The 13,636-nt window shown below is 32.5% G+C and overlaps 2 protein-coding genes and 1 long non-coding RNA gene across 4 annotated transcripts in view; 1 reads left to right on the forward strand and 2 right to left on the reverse strand.

Moving 5' to 3' along the window:
• The window catches only part of insc (spindle orientation adaptor protein inscuteable), a 31,869-nt gene extending 20,348 nt beyond the window's left edge, over positions 1-11,521 (forward strand). The window contains exons 3-10 of one of the 2 annotated variants that reach the window (XM_089711133.1): positions 3,312-5,198; positions 5,271-5,552; positions 5,825-6,128; positions 7,938-8,225; positions 8,656-8,827; positions 9,391-9,590; positions 9,949-10,136; positions 10,693-11,520. In XM_089711133.1, coding sequence (XP_089567259.1) covers positions 3,313-5,198; positions 5,271-5,552; positions 5,825-6,128; positions 7,938-8,225; positions 8,656-8,827; positions 9,391-9,590; positions 9,949-10,136; positions 10,693-10,963 — 3,591 coding nt within the window. In that variant the 5' untranslated portion in view covers position 3,312 and the 3' untranslated portion in view covers positions 10,964-11,520. Of the gene's footprint in view, positions 1-3,311; positions 5,199-5,270; positions 5,553-5,824; positions 6,129-7,937; positions 8,226-8,655; positions 8,828-9,390; positions 9,591-9,948; positions 10,137-10,692 lie in introns of those variants that run through there. The other variant, XM_089711134.1, reaches the window with a different exon arrangement.
• Positions 1-13,636, reverse strand: part of LOC149476828 (uncharacterized) — a 211,741-nt gene that overhangs the window by 31,081 nt on the left and 167,024 nt on the right. The gene's annotated exons all lie outside the window — the stretch shown is intronic.
• LOC149476831 (MIT domain-containing protein 1) lies at positions 11,740-13,464 on the reverse strand. Its single transcript, XM_089711247.1, has 4 exons — positions 13,226-13,464; positions 12,718-12,956; positions 12,364-12,563; positions 11,740-12,057 (listed from the first exon to the last, which is right to left on the reverse strand). The coding sequence occupies exons 1-4, from the start codon at positions 13,350-13,352 to the stop codon at positions 11,895-11,897; spliced, it is 729 nt and encodes a 242-aa protein (XP_089567373.1). The 5' UTR covers positions 13,353-13,464; the 3' UTR covers positions 11,740-11,894.

Below are 13,636 nucleotides of genomic sequence, written 5' to 3' on the forward strand. Positions count from 1 at the left end.
TTTCTCTGCCCACGATCATGATCAACGCATTACAATGGTGCATTTCATGTTATGCGATGGTTTTTATATTCAATTACATTACGTGCGCGTTGATAACTGTGACCCACTTATTAGAATTTACATCAGTGTACAAGTCAATAACTCATTGTCTATGAAATATGTTATTAAAAAGTTCGAAATTCAAATATGTATGTATTAATTTTTTATGCTGTCAACACATGCGCTTATTGCTATACATTCCAGTATGATATGGTCATATGGCAGGTCTTCATACATGAACGTTGTCTTACAATAACAAAATATCATATGAGACAAGATACCTAAACATACAACAACATAAACCATACAACAACAGATTATTATAATTTACCCACACATTCCATTAATTCTTCCTCAAACTTCAATTCAAGAATTTCAATGTTAAACATCTGTACAAACAAATTGCAGTAGGGGAGAGCGGGGATGAAAGTCACATTTTTATCTTTTTTTATGTAACTTCCAAAATACGTTGTTTAGGAATGATATTTGTATACCAAAAGATAGTGTAATTATTCTGTTACAAAATAAATAATTGTATTTTTGTGTAATATTATCAGTTGTAGAAATATTTTGTATTTTCACTCTAAAGAAAAATGTGACTTATAACCCCGGGTCAGGCATGGTTGTCACAATGCCTAGGGTAGGTAGTCACGTACTAAATAACAGGCAATTTATAAATAGAAAGTCACACTTTGGTCTTATAATTTTACGGAATAATTTTTAATTAAGAACTCTTAACCAAATGAAACCGTGTCTACGGTCTTTATTTCAGTCTGAATATTAATCAATCACAATTTTAGCAAACAATAATAATCGTGAGTCAATATAGAGTCATCAAGGACAGATGGACTTCCAGCAGGTTTGTTAGGGTGATTTTCCGGTGTTGATTGAAAATTTACGGCTAAAACAAACAACCTCAAAACGCAATTAAAGTCATCTCGCATACAGGGGGCTGGTTGATAGGTGACAACCAGCCCCCGAAAATTTGTGACAACGAGCCCCATAACACGTTTCATGAAAATAAAATTGAAAATAAATTCCGATCAATGAATATCTAAAAAACTATACTACGATATTATAAAACACATTTCATCATCATCAAATGAACTGAAAGATTATTACTGTAAAACAAGAACGTATAATTACGAGGTTCGACACAGCAGCACAAAAATTTACTTTTGCTGTGCGAAAACAATAAACACGTGTGAGGCCCTCACGGCAGATCAGAGCGGTCTGACGCGAAGTTGGGACAGCGTTTTCACTGTATCGCTCTTGCCACGCTGTTCAACAGACTTATTCGATAGTTCAGTTTTGTGTTAAGACCGCTGTGACAAACAACCCGTGAGACAACCAAACCCGGTCTCCCCTACCTATTGTTGGCACTGAAGCATATCAAAATGTTTAATAGAGGAAGTTGACAAGGGCCCACAGAAGGTCAAAGACATGCCCGATAAAATTCCCGTCGTCAAGAATTTTATCTGTGACGGTTTAAGAAAAAAAAAATGTGCTTGAAACTCTAATCTATTGTTCGTCCACTTCAAAAGTATTTGAAATTAACAAAAATTACTTTACAAAACAATACAGATTATCGCATGAGACATTAAAAGCAATAATGTTGTCTAGATTAATTAAATTTGAAAGGAATGCAGACAAAATAGCAATAACTTTGTTAGTAATAAAAATGTTGTACATGCTATGTTTTAACATTATTATTTACTAAAATTAAAATTAGGTTTTCTTTTAAAATTCAACATAAAAACAATAAATACGTTATCCCGCATCCCCTATTTTTAAACGTTTTATTACACCTCCATAGCCATCAAGTTATGAGTAAAATAAAAATTTTATTTCAAGTTTTTGAAAATTATTTCTTAAATAATAGTAGGTACTTCGGTTAACGAATTTCCTTTGTGTTTACTAGCCATTTTCATAACTCATACATTGGGGTAAAAACTTTAAAAGCACTTAAATGAAAAAACTATAGCTTATAAGGGTCCTTGAAAGTATACCTATACCGACCACAATATAAAAAAAATGTTTATCTTGGTAACGTATTTTTTAAACATTTTTTTTCATCGAAGTTGTCTGCTCGATCGATATCAAAGGCTTAAAATTCTAGACTGATAAGAAAACGTTTTTCATTGCAAAATATCAACGTAAATAATTTAAACGTTTGTCCTAATTCTTTGCTAAACATTCAAATAATTAACAGTTATTAGTACATATTACGAGTAGCAATTTCGTAATATTCGTGGTATGTGAAGCCGTAAACCAATGTCCTAAGTATTGCAGCATAAAAATCTGTAATTCACCGTGTCATTTATGTAAGGTCATTATTATTTTTATTATTTCCACACATTTAATTACTCTACAATGTGTCGATTGGAGTCAATGAAACATAACATGCGTGAGATATGACTGTGGTTTATGAATTACAATTTTAGTTTACCGTTTTTGTCAAATGTGCAAATTTTGTGCTCTCTAAAATCAACTTGGAGTAAAATCTTGGTAAAATAAAAAATATGTATTTTTATTTTATCAAACTTTTACTCCTGAATGATTTTATAGCGATGATCCTGATGAAAATGTGTCAATAATGTCGCGAATACATACTAGTAAAAGATACAGCTAACATTTACGCTTCATATTAACACCTGGCATGATATTTCTAAATATGGAAGCATAAATTGAATCGTGAACACAATCTGACATGCAAAGAAAATATTTATCAGTATCCGGTAAAGCGCTAACCGCAAAAATGATTCATAATTATTTATTGACTCATAGACAATCGCACTTTACCTAACCTAGTTGATACTGCGATAATAAAATCAACTTAAAGGAGATGAAATAAGGTTTTAATTACGTAGGCTAATCATTACATGCTTTATATGAGCTTCATTCAAAGTCAAAAATTCGAAGGGTGGTAAAATCACAGCCAATGTATGAACACTAAACGCCCTTGCACTCTTGAATACAATGGATTCTGCAACGGTTTTTAACATCTGCCGGCAATACGTATGAATGTCTTGCCCTTTAAGAATATTTTGTTATGTGTATTTGTGCTGTTCTGAATTGTAATCCCCATGTAATAATAATGTTTCTAAAATAATGCGTCTTAGCAATTTGTGTTGGAATGACACGCATCAAGTGCCACGCACCTCAATCATAGTCACTTATAATGGACCGAGGAATTACGTCATTCGAGTCGATCATTAACCCGCTACCGATTTTCCCACGAGTCATTTACCTAACTCTTTGTTCTTTTGCAGGATGTCAAATTTTCAACGAACAAGAAGCAAAGTGTGGTGGGGTGATTCACCGCCTAATGTAGGTAGCCCCGTAGCTGAACCAGGATGGAACCAAAACAATCGTCGGGAAGATCAAGATTGGGAGCCACAGCTGCCGCATTGGATCGCCAATCAGGCTGAACAAAGGAACAATAGTGATGATAACATTGCCAGAGCGAACAATGCTCCCAACCAGTGGCCCCTGCGGCACGGCAGCCCCGGCAGCCATAAGAGTCAAGATTCCGGCTTCTCAGACTCCGATAGTTCACCACCGACATCTCAGTATTATTCGTCTCCAGACAACTCAGATAAAAATAAATCGTCGTGTAGTAGCGATTCTAACAATAATGAAAATATTACAGTTAAACAAGCGATAGACTTCCAGAATACTTTACAGAGTAAAGATGTTGTTGATAGTTCGAAATTATTTAACAATAATTCAGAAGCACCTACTCCAAAACCTCGTTTACGAAGTAGTAGTGTAATACAAACTCCTTACGACTTACAAAAATATTGTGAAGTACATCATGATGAGGAACATTTACAATTGCTTAAAGATAAAGAAAATGAGGATACAAGTAAATATCCTACTCCAAAGAATATTAATATTGCATCCCAAAAGGATACCACGAAAAGAACTATAAATAAAACGTTGAGTGAGAATGCTAATAAATCTATTAATAATAAAGTGTCTCCAAATAACTTAAACAGTATTGAAAATACCGTAAGTGCAATACACAATGATACCAAAGATATTCCCATAAAAAATTTAAATATTCTAAGCCCATCCAAGAAATATCCTCCGAAGAAATTTGTTTCCAGTACTGATAGTGATAGCACTAAAATAAGTAAAGTAGCAACTGTCAAAGATTTAGAAACAAGTAAAAATAAATCAGATGACAGTTTAGAATATATTAAATTAGCCCATAACAATGAAATCGCTGTTAATAATCAACCAAGAGTACGGACACCTATATCCAATATATCATATGTACCCACCGAAAGAATTTTGGCAGCAAAACCTGAATATAAACGAAGTATGTCTCAAGACGATGATTTACCAATTACAAGCACACCTAAATTCCAGAGGAATAGATTAAATCAATCTTTAAATTTTGAAGCACAACGCTTGGACCAACAAATATTAGATATTCAAGAAGGATATCACTCCCTTGGTTACATTGATGAAGATGATTTGGAGCCTGTAAAAAAACAATATCCCAAAGAGCAGATACATAAGCCAACAAAGACTTTACTAGGAAAAAACATACTAGATAGTCTTCACTTAAAACCGTCCAAAAAAGCAGGACCTAAAGCCAAACAAAGGGTAGCAGCGAAAGAAAAATCAAAGGAGTTAAAAATATTTTCTTCTAAAAAGGACAAATCACCCGTTGTCCAAAGTCATGCTGGAGGTATTTTAGAGGGAAGCAGAGTACCATCGTTGGGTCTACCGAGAACTAAAGAACAAGATTCATGGGTTATTGTAGGTCATCCAGTAAAAGAAATGCTTATACCACATTATAATGAACGGCTTGTAGCCACCGAGAGTGATATCAATCTTCAAACCAGAGACAATATTAATAGCAAAGATAGTTCTTTGAAACAAAGAAAAGTCACTCCACCTTTAGAATTTCAAGATAAACAGAAAATACCATACGATGCAAATACAAAAGAAAACAATAACTTAACGCATGATTCGAAAAGAGAGAAATTAAAAGACGACGAAATGAATTTCCTAGACTTGCAATTAGATCTGGCATGTTCATCTACACCAAAAATGTTAGCGCCACAAGACTACATGAACGGTGTCCGAAATAGTAACAAAAAGAATGTGCGTAGAGTGAATCTTTTAGAAAACTTCAATAGCGGGTAAGTTGCATAACATAAAATTGTGTATTACTTTCAAATGATAATTGTATTAACGCGAGCTTTTGTTCACAGGCTGGTTATGAACAATCAGAACGAGATATTGTACAGAGAAAGGAGTATAGATCAGACGACGTTAGAGAGGCTGTGCGATCGGAGGCCGGAGCCGGTCCAGTATTGGTTGTGCGACTTGGTCGGCTCTTGTGAGAATGAATGTATGACGACGTTGCAGAGCAAGCCCTTAGGTGCGGAGATGAAAGCGATGGTATCCGCTAGCTCGGCGACTATTACTGGCAACATTAAAAAAGTTCAGACGCACGGGCAGATAATCGTGCATCAATATAGCGATGTGTTGAGGTAATTTATTTTATTGTTTATAATGTCAATGAACATTAAATTAAATATTAATGAAGTAATTTAGCTTATTAATAACATATATTCAAGAACCTTATTTCTCTTTAAATTAAGTCTAATAAGTATTTAGAAACGTGATTTAATTTTATGTCATAATCACCAACAGGATAAATAAAATTATATTAAATTTTCAACATTATATACCCAAGTAAAGAGATAAGTAATTGCTCGCATATTTCCTCCTCAATAATATAATATACGTAACTTTATTACAGGCAAATGGAAGCGAAGAAAACGAGCGAGGAACAAATATGTTTATTGGTAGCAAATATAAATGAGTTCGTTTTAGCTCATAGTATAACTCTCAATACAAAACCACCCGGGGAAACCCCGGAGAGGTGGGACAAAATAAAAGTATCTTTGCAGATGTACTTGCAAAAGTTAATAGATATAGGTGAAGATGTGAAGATTGAATTGAACGAATCAAATCCAGAATGGACTTTGGTCGACAAACATTTGGATACATTAATTGGAATCTTTCTGGAAACTACGAAAGCTGTACTGGTGCAGCAGATGAAGGTAAGATCGCATTCTTAAAACTTATCAACTACCGTCAAAATTACTTTGTTTTTTTTTTCAGATATATCTCGATTTCAGCTTCTTAACATTGATTATAATTTATGTACACGCCATTATTTATTTTTTAAATACATCTAAGAATGCGTTATATTTTAACTGCCCCTAATATTAGTACTGTTTAAAACGAAGACTTTTCTTCAAAATTCACATAATATTTCTCCACTTTATTTCATACCAATTACCAAAGTTACTTAGTTGTTGCTGAATTCTGTGGGCACAGTATAACATGCCATAAAACCATTGAGTTACTGTGTTCTACGCATGATAATTAATTGCAACGTATGTAGGAAACAATTATGCAAAACACCTTACGCAAATGAACAAAGCCATTTTCCCCATATCACTAATAGTAAACAGCACTTGCGTATTAACTACGTACGAGTAATTGGCCAGTTAACCTCAATATAAGATCAAAAATTGTCAATTGGCATAATTAGATATAGAACCAAGACAGAACCGGTTCAATTTCATACATTAATTACCTTCTACGATTTTAGTACCTACCTGAAAAATGTTAGTTTATCTGTTACTTTTTCTTTCGAAAGAAGTTCCAATTTAATCACTATTTTATACCTACTCTGCGTCTGGTTATCTAAAATGTTTAGCATAATTGCTTGCCCCTATCAGTTAATAATACAAATAATGGAAAACAATTTTCTCTAACGTTTTCTTAATTAATTCTCATTTTAAATCAGGGAATAAACAACTGAATAACAATTAACCACGTATAATATCCGTATTATTTTTCCTTGTACAAAGTTCTCTCATTCCTAAAGCTTCAATAGGAACTATTTATCATGGCCTGTCAGATTAAATACCTCCATTAAAGATACCTCATAATCAGCAATATAATTATTATGAAAACATATTATACCCGAAGGTACGGAATATAATATGAAGCCTATCGGGAAATCTGCATAACCACTGGAATATTTTATAATATAATATTTTGTACATGCAATATTCATTGGAGACTCGCCAATCCTGCTCATAAGTATTCCTGTATTATTAGGGTTGACTACATCATTTAAAAATACATTAAAGTTATTTATTATAAATTTTGCAGTATAGCGATCCGAAGGATATTTTAATTTTTCGATCCACGCCAAATAATATGGAATGAAATTTTTAAAGTATAAATAGAAATCAGTTATAACTGCTAGAAGCCTAATGTTCTTAAAATGCTAAATATGATGCATGTACTTGTAGAAATACACCAACAATAATATACAATATAACTTTTAAATGTAATAAAGATATTAATCAAATTATTATTTGTAGTAGCGTGGCAACCCTATTTAAACCATAATCGTGATTAAGCTTATTTTATGCCCTAGGAATCGACAAGAAACTTGAATTCACAGAACTTATTTCTAATAAATAATGTTTAGATACACGTTACTTATATTAATGTTGATATTTACTATTATAGAATAAAGTAAATAGTTCGCAATATCTCACTTCTAATAAACGATATTCATAAATGATTTCTATACATCGTTCTATTTCGCGAAATAAATATATTATTTTGATTAGTATTTGAACTTTTCTATGAACATCTGAAATCAATTTAATTGAATCGCCGCGCTACTTCACACAAAAACAAACATAGCAGCCAATTTCCATACTTCGAGAATTTAGTCCCCTCCTTTAATCAAAATAAGGAAAACTTCAATTTCATGAAAATCTAAGTAAATATAATAAAACTTAAAATTCAATCATAATTTATGTATTCCATTCAATTTCCAGACTCTAGTATCAATAATAGAAGAACCACCATCCGACTTGATACTTAAAAGCACGCTAACCTCCATCGGGCATCTAGCAATGTTGAGCGACAACCCCGAGAACAATCTTCACGAAAAATGCTCAAAAATAATAAAGAGCATAACAGATCTACCGTTCGTAGACTGCGGGGTGCCCAGGGCTCTGCTGACAGCCATTATCGAGTCTAACAAGAGCTCGGTTAAAGCCCTATCTCTTCGTGCCTTAGCTACGGTGTGCGTTACGGCAGAGGCGATCAAGCAATTCGAAGAGGTAATTTTTTATCTGTGCTTTATAATATAATCTGTGACGGATTGTGTATAGCTTGATTAGAAGAGCGGCAAATTTGCAAGTTTTTTGGTTGTGTTTCGGTGTAATTTTTACGGTGATTTTGGAGTGGAATTTTTGACGCTTCATAATTATGTTGTTTTATTGTAAATTAAGAAAGTTATTTTAAAATTTCCTTAAAGTTATGTCGTCGAGTTATTTTTCAATGTAACGAATTGTAAGACACAGTTCGTGAACATTTCAAGTTTAGGTTCAAATTTATATCCTCAAATTATTACTTTTCCAACATATTCTTATAAAAATTTACTCTTTGGAGTAAAAGCACTCACTTTTACTCGAAATTACTCTTCACACTAAAATTACCATTCATTTTATCTCCATAATACCACATAAAATAACGAACCGATTTCCACAGGGTGGTGGCATAGAGATCCTCTCGGACATTTTATCAGACCAATCGAATCCAGAACCACAAATGCGGGAAGCGATCACGGTTCTCACTCAGATCACGGCACCGTGGTTACGCGGCCACCATGATCTGACCCAGCTTCATGTTTATTTGAACACCATTGTGGATAATATTACTGGTGAGGTTTATTTTTTATTTGAGTGTTTATTTTTGTGTATAGTTTGATGTTTTTAAGAATTTGTCGTTATCTATGCGGTGGCTTAGCTTCTTATCTACCTATACATATGAATATTAAAAGTAGCATATTATTCTAGACCAAAATATTGTATCGATACATGTTCGTACGTATTTAAAAGCTAAATGAGTAAAGAAGAACTGCTTATCAGGAAAACTTCCTTCTATGTATTATAGTTACTTAGTATGATAATACAATGAAAAAAATCCAAATTGTGTTACATCAATTGGTAAAATTCTTCGAAAAAAATATTCTAAGAATCTCCCGTAAGCACGTTCTGTTTACTAAACAAAACACTGAATATTTTTAAAACAGCTCATTTTTACGCACATTCATTATAACGACATCTGGTGTTGAATAGCTTACAATACAAAAAAGAAACATTTATAAACACATTCCTTTAGAGTGCATAATTTCCATTACAATGCGTGACAAATGTTATTATTCCTCTCTATATCTATGTATATTTTATGTACCTTTATAACTAACAATAACCTTTTTTTCAGCTATTCTTTCTCGAACAGAGTGTTGCCAGCTGTTGCTATTATGCACAGCGTGTCTTGTGAACCTCGTACGGGAACTAGAATTAGAGAAAGAGGAACAAATAAACTGTGACATCATAGAAGTTATCTCTCGACATCGCACTGTCGAGCGACTTCTTGATGCAGTCAAGCGCAGAGGTCCAAATATTTCTGTGTTCCTACAGGTATGTATTTATGTAACCTTATTTACAGTTACGTCGTAAAACTACGTTAATTTAAAAACTATCCGAAAAGTGTGCTATGAAAGTAGTATTTAATATTGTAATATCATTATTTCTTAATTCCCAATTTCCAGTTAGCAATACCTATTAGCATAGTAACCTATGAAATTGTTCCTTTACTTTTAAAAAAACAAGTTAAATAATGTTGCCATATCATTTGCCGCTCAATCTTTCTTCAAATTTTGTTCTAATTTTTTAACAAATGACTTTTTTTTAATATTTATGGCTTTTGATGACATGACAAATCCCTCATAAACTACGAATTTAAATATTCTTTACTAATAAATTATTCCCCCAACAGGAGCAAACAGCCTCCCTCCTCGCGTCCCTCTCCCTTGTCACCCGCTACCTCCTCCAGCTGTCCAGTATACCGGCCGCTAGTGTGGCTCTCGTGTGTTTCACCCGAGCGGCGCCCGCGCACGCCCCGAGGGCGGCTGAGTTGCGCGCGCAGCACAGGTTGCATTGTCACGCTGTGGAGGCTATTTCTAGGTATGTGGTGTTTTTGATAGTAATTTAATTTAAATAAGTCGTTAAAAATAGTAAAAATATATATCATCTTAGATTTTATTACGATTCTATGAATTGCCATTTGAAATGATGTCAATATTTGTAAACCTGTCATTTAATACGGTAAGGATATTTGTAACATGAATGTTGAAATAAATCAAAATATATTTTTACATGAACAGCAGTTAACAATTAAACATTTATAAATACTAGCTTTCCGCCCGCGGCTTCGCCCGCGTTTTCAGAGAAAATCCCGCATAGTTCCCTTTCCCGTTGGATTTCCGGGATAAAACCTATCCTATCTCTCAAGTTGGATCGAACTGCACATGGTGTGCGAATTTTATTATAATCGGTTAAGTGGTTTAGGAGTCCATTGAGGACAAACATTGTGACACGAGATTTATATATATTATAATTATATAAGATAAGATAAGATGATGGTATAGGATAGGTTCTGCAACTGTTGCAAAATATTTAAGTTACTAATCTCAATTTTATCATTATCTTATCTAACTTTATAATTTTACTATTCCCACAGACTAGTCGTGGTCCCAGACGTGTCTCACCAGATCGTCCAACTGGAAGGCATTCCGCATCTTATCCGTCTGGTTAGGATGCAGCGAACGCGACCCCACGTAGAATCGAACCCGGACCAAACACTCATACACTGCCTCAAAGCGCTCAGGACTCTATACAAACACCACCCAGACGCTTTCAAAGATTACCAGAAAGATGTAGACGAAATGATCAGACCGCATCTCATGGAATCGCTCATGACGTTCTCGGCGAAACAAGAAAGCTTCGTGTAGAGTTTTAGTAGAGCGCCATCTATTGGCGGATAGCTTTGGAGACTGAGTTTTTAGTACTAGCAATACTTTGACAAATATCATTTTTAATTTTCTGAGTTATTAAAAAAAATACAATTTTTAGCTACTTAAATTTAACACCCAGTAAATATACTCAAAAATTTGACAAATGAAATTATTCAGGCTCATATTTGCCGTACATTCCAATAAAATGTCTTGTAAATATATTATTTAATTTAGTTTTGTAGTTTCTATATTTGTGAAGTGACTGTATCAGAGGCCATACCTAATATATTGCTAGTCAAATAGATCCAATATTTTATTTGTATGACGGCATACAGAATTAATTAATATTAGTTTAAGAAATATTCCAAAATAAAATTTGAACATCTTAACTACACTTTTTTTTATAATTTCTTTTTCTTAGATTATGCATATTTATTAATTTATGCGCTAGAAATAAAACATGTTAAGTTATTAAATTAATTTTGTATTCGCATCAAAATTGTATACTTACACCAATAAAATTGTATACATTTTATAAAGAACACCATTTATACTCGGCACTTACATGCTGTATACTTATAGTATACTATATAAAAATAATGCATGTATACTTTTGTAACAATGTAAAAATATATTGTTCTGTTAATCAAATAAAGTATATTACTCATTACAATAAGGTTTATTTTATTTTACATAGCATCCCTTATGACATAATAATGCATATAAAAAAATTGACTTAAAACATCATAATATGTATTATAAAAAGATTGGTGATAAATTCCCTACCTAAATGTGTGCCTGTAAAAAAGTATGATTCGAAAAAAAATATCTTGCAAGGTAATTTTAAGTCTTATAATAAAAGTCCAAGTTGAAAACACTTCTTCATTGAAAAAAAATAATACAATTCAAATATATATCAATTCAATCATCATCCATAAGATTGTTTTATGTTCTTAGAGTGAACAATATCAACTGTTGTTTCATGACACTGCCGCAGATCCAAGTCATGCATTCCGAGACAAAATTTGTTATCTGTTGCTTTATAGAAGTCCAAACCTCGACCTATTTTTATCACCCATCCAGAGCTTAGTCTGTAATTAAAGAAATAAGAATAACATTCACATGGTATAATTTATAAAACTTTTAAGACAACCAAACAAAAATTAGGTCTAGTGTAGACTGTTTCTTTTGCTTCTTACTAAGGAAAAGTAACAATTTATTTATTGTAAACCAGCTTTACAATATAAAATGGTCACAAACTGAATCTAAGATATCTTAAGATCACCAAAAAAGCATGGAACATCTTCTGTTAATAATTAACTGAACTATTATTTCATAGATAAGAAAAGACAAAAATTATCCAGTACATAGACAGAATAAATATATAGAATACTCACATAATTTGTCTATCGTGAAGTGTTTCAGAATATTTAACAACAAGTTGCACATGATATTTTAGTAGATCACTGTACATATAAGACAACCATTCTCTCTGGTCCTTTTCTGTTTTATGGTCTTTTGTAGTTAGAAGCTCTATGTGTGTTAGGTTTCTACATGACTTTACTAGTAATTCACATAGCCTCAAGAAATTTTGACACTGAAATAAAATTGATATTAAATATTAATTATTGTAAGACGCATTTACATGTTGTCCTCTTTTTAGTCACCTTTTATGGGAATCAAAAATGAACCATACTGTATTTTTCTAATATAAAGTATGGTACACAACATGAATTAAGTTTATAACAAACCTGATGAAAGCTCCTTATATATGGGTCTTCAATAATAACATACTGTACTTCTTCATCTAAAAATCTTCCAAATAAAGCCTTATAACTATGGCCAGTTGAGTCATTTTCAATGTGCACCTGTTCATGGAACTTTCCCTCTTCTTTTTGTTTTAACACTAATTTCTTTATATCTTCTGCTCTATTCATATATTCTTCAACCTTTTTTCTTAAATAATTCCTATTTCTTTCATCTGCTTCACCTAAAAATAATAATTAGTAGGTACCTTCTCACACATGTTTTGGATTAAATAATAAACAGCAATGAGCTTTGTAAACATGTAGGAAATGACTTGTATGCTTACTTCTATGTACAAATAAAAAATTGTGAATTATATACAATATATAGTCATTATTTCTACCATTTTTACATAATATAAGCAGCATTTTGTTATATCATAATCCAATAGAATGAATTATGAATAAGGAACAAGACTATAGCTATTATACACATAACGAACACAAAACAGACCCTTCATTTTGTCCACCAATATTTGAAGGCCTTCTTGATAACAAACAAGTGCTTCTGTATACCGTTTCTTGGTATCAAGTTCTACACCACGCTTCAAAATATTCACAGCAGCACTTTCTATATTCATTTTAGTAAATAAATTATTAAATATTTTGTTGAAGTGTAAGTTTCATTCGTGTGCTTTCAAGTTGATATGATGGCTGATATCATTATATTATAAGAAAAATATGCATAAACAAAGCATTAAGCATATGCTTAAAAATACTCAAAAAGAACCAACAATAGCATATTGTGCGTTTAATAAAATAAAACTTGTGAATAGAACGTATTTGAGATTTATGACATATTTCTATTTTCTATTTTCTGTTTTGACTTTTGACTTTTGTTTGACATTTGACAATCGAAGGTTTG

This window comes from Colias philodice, chromosome 26 (assembly GCF_061535455.1).
Source record: "Colias philodice isolate Cphi_HAF_F1 chromosome 26, ilColPhil1 Martin Lab GWU primary, whole genome shotgun sequence".
NCBI classification, from domain to species: domain Eukaryota; kingdom Metazoa; phylum Arthropoda; class Insecta; order Lepidoptera; family Pieridae; genus Colias; species Colias philodice.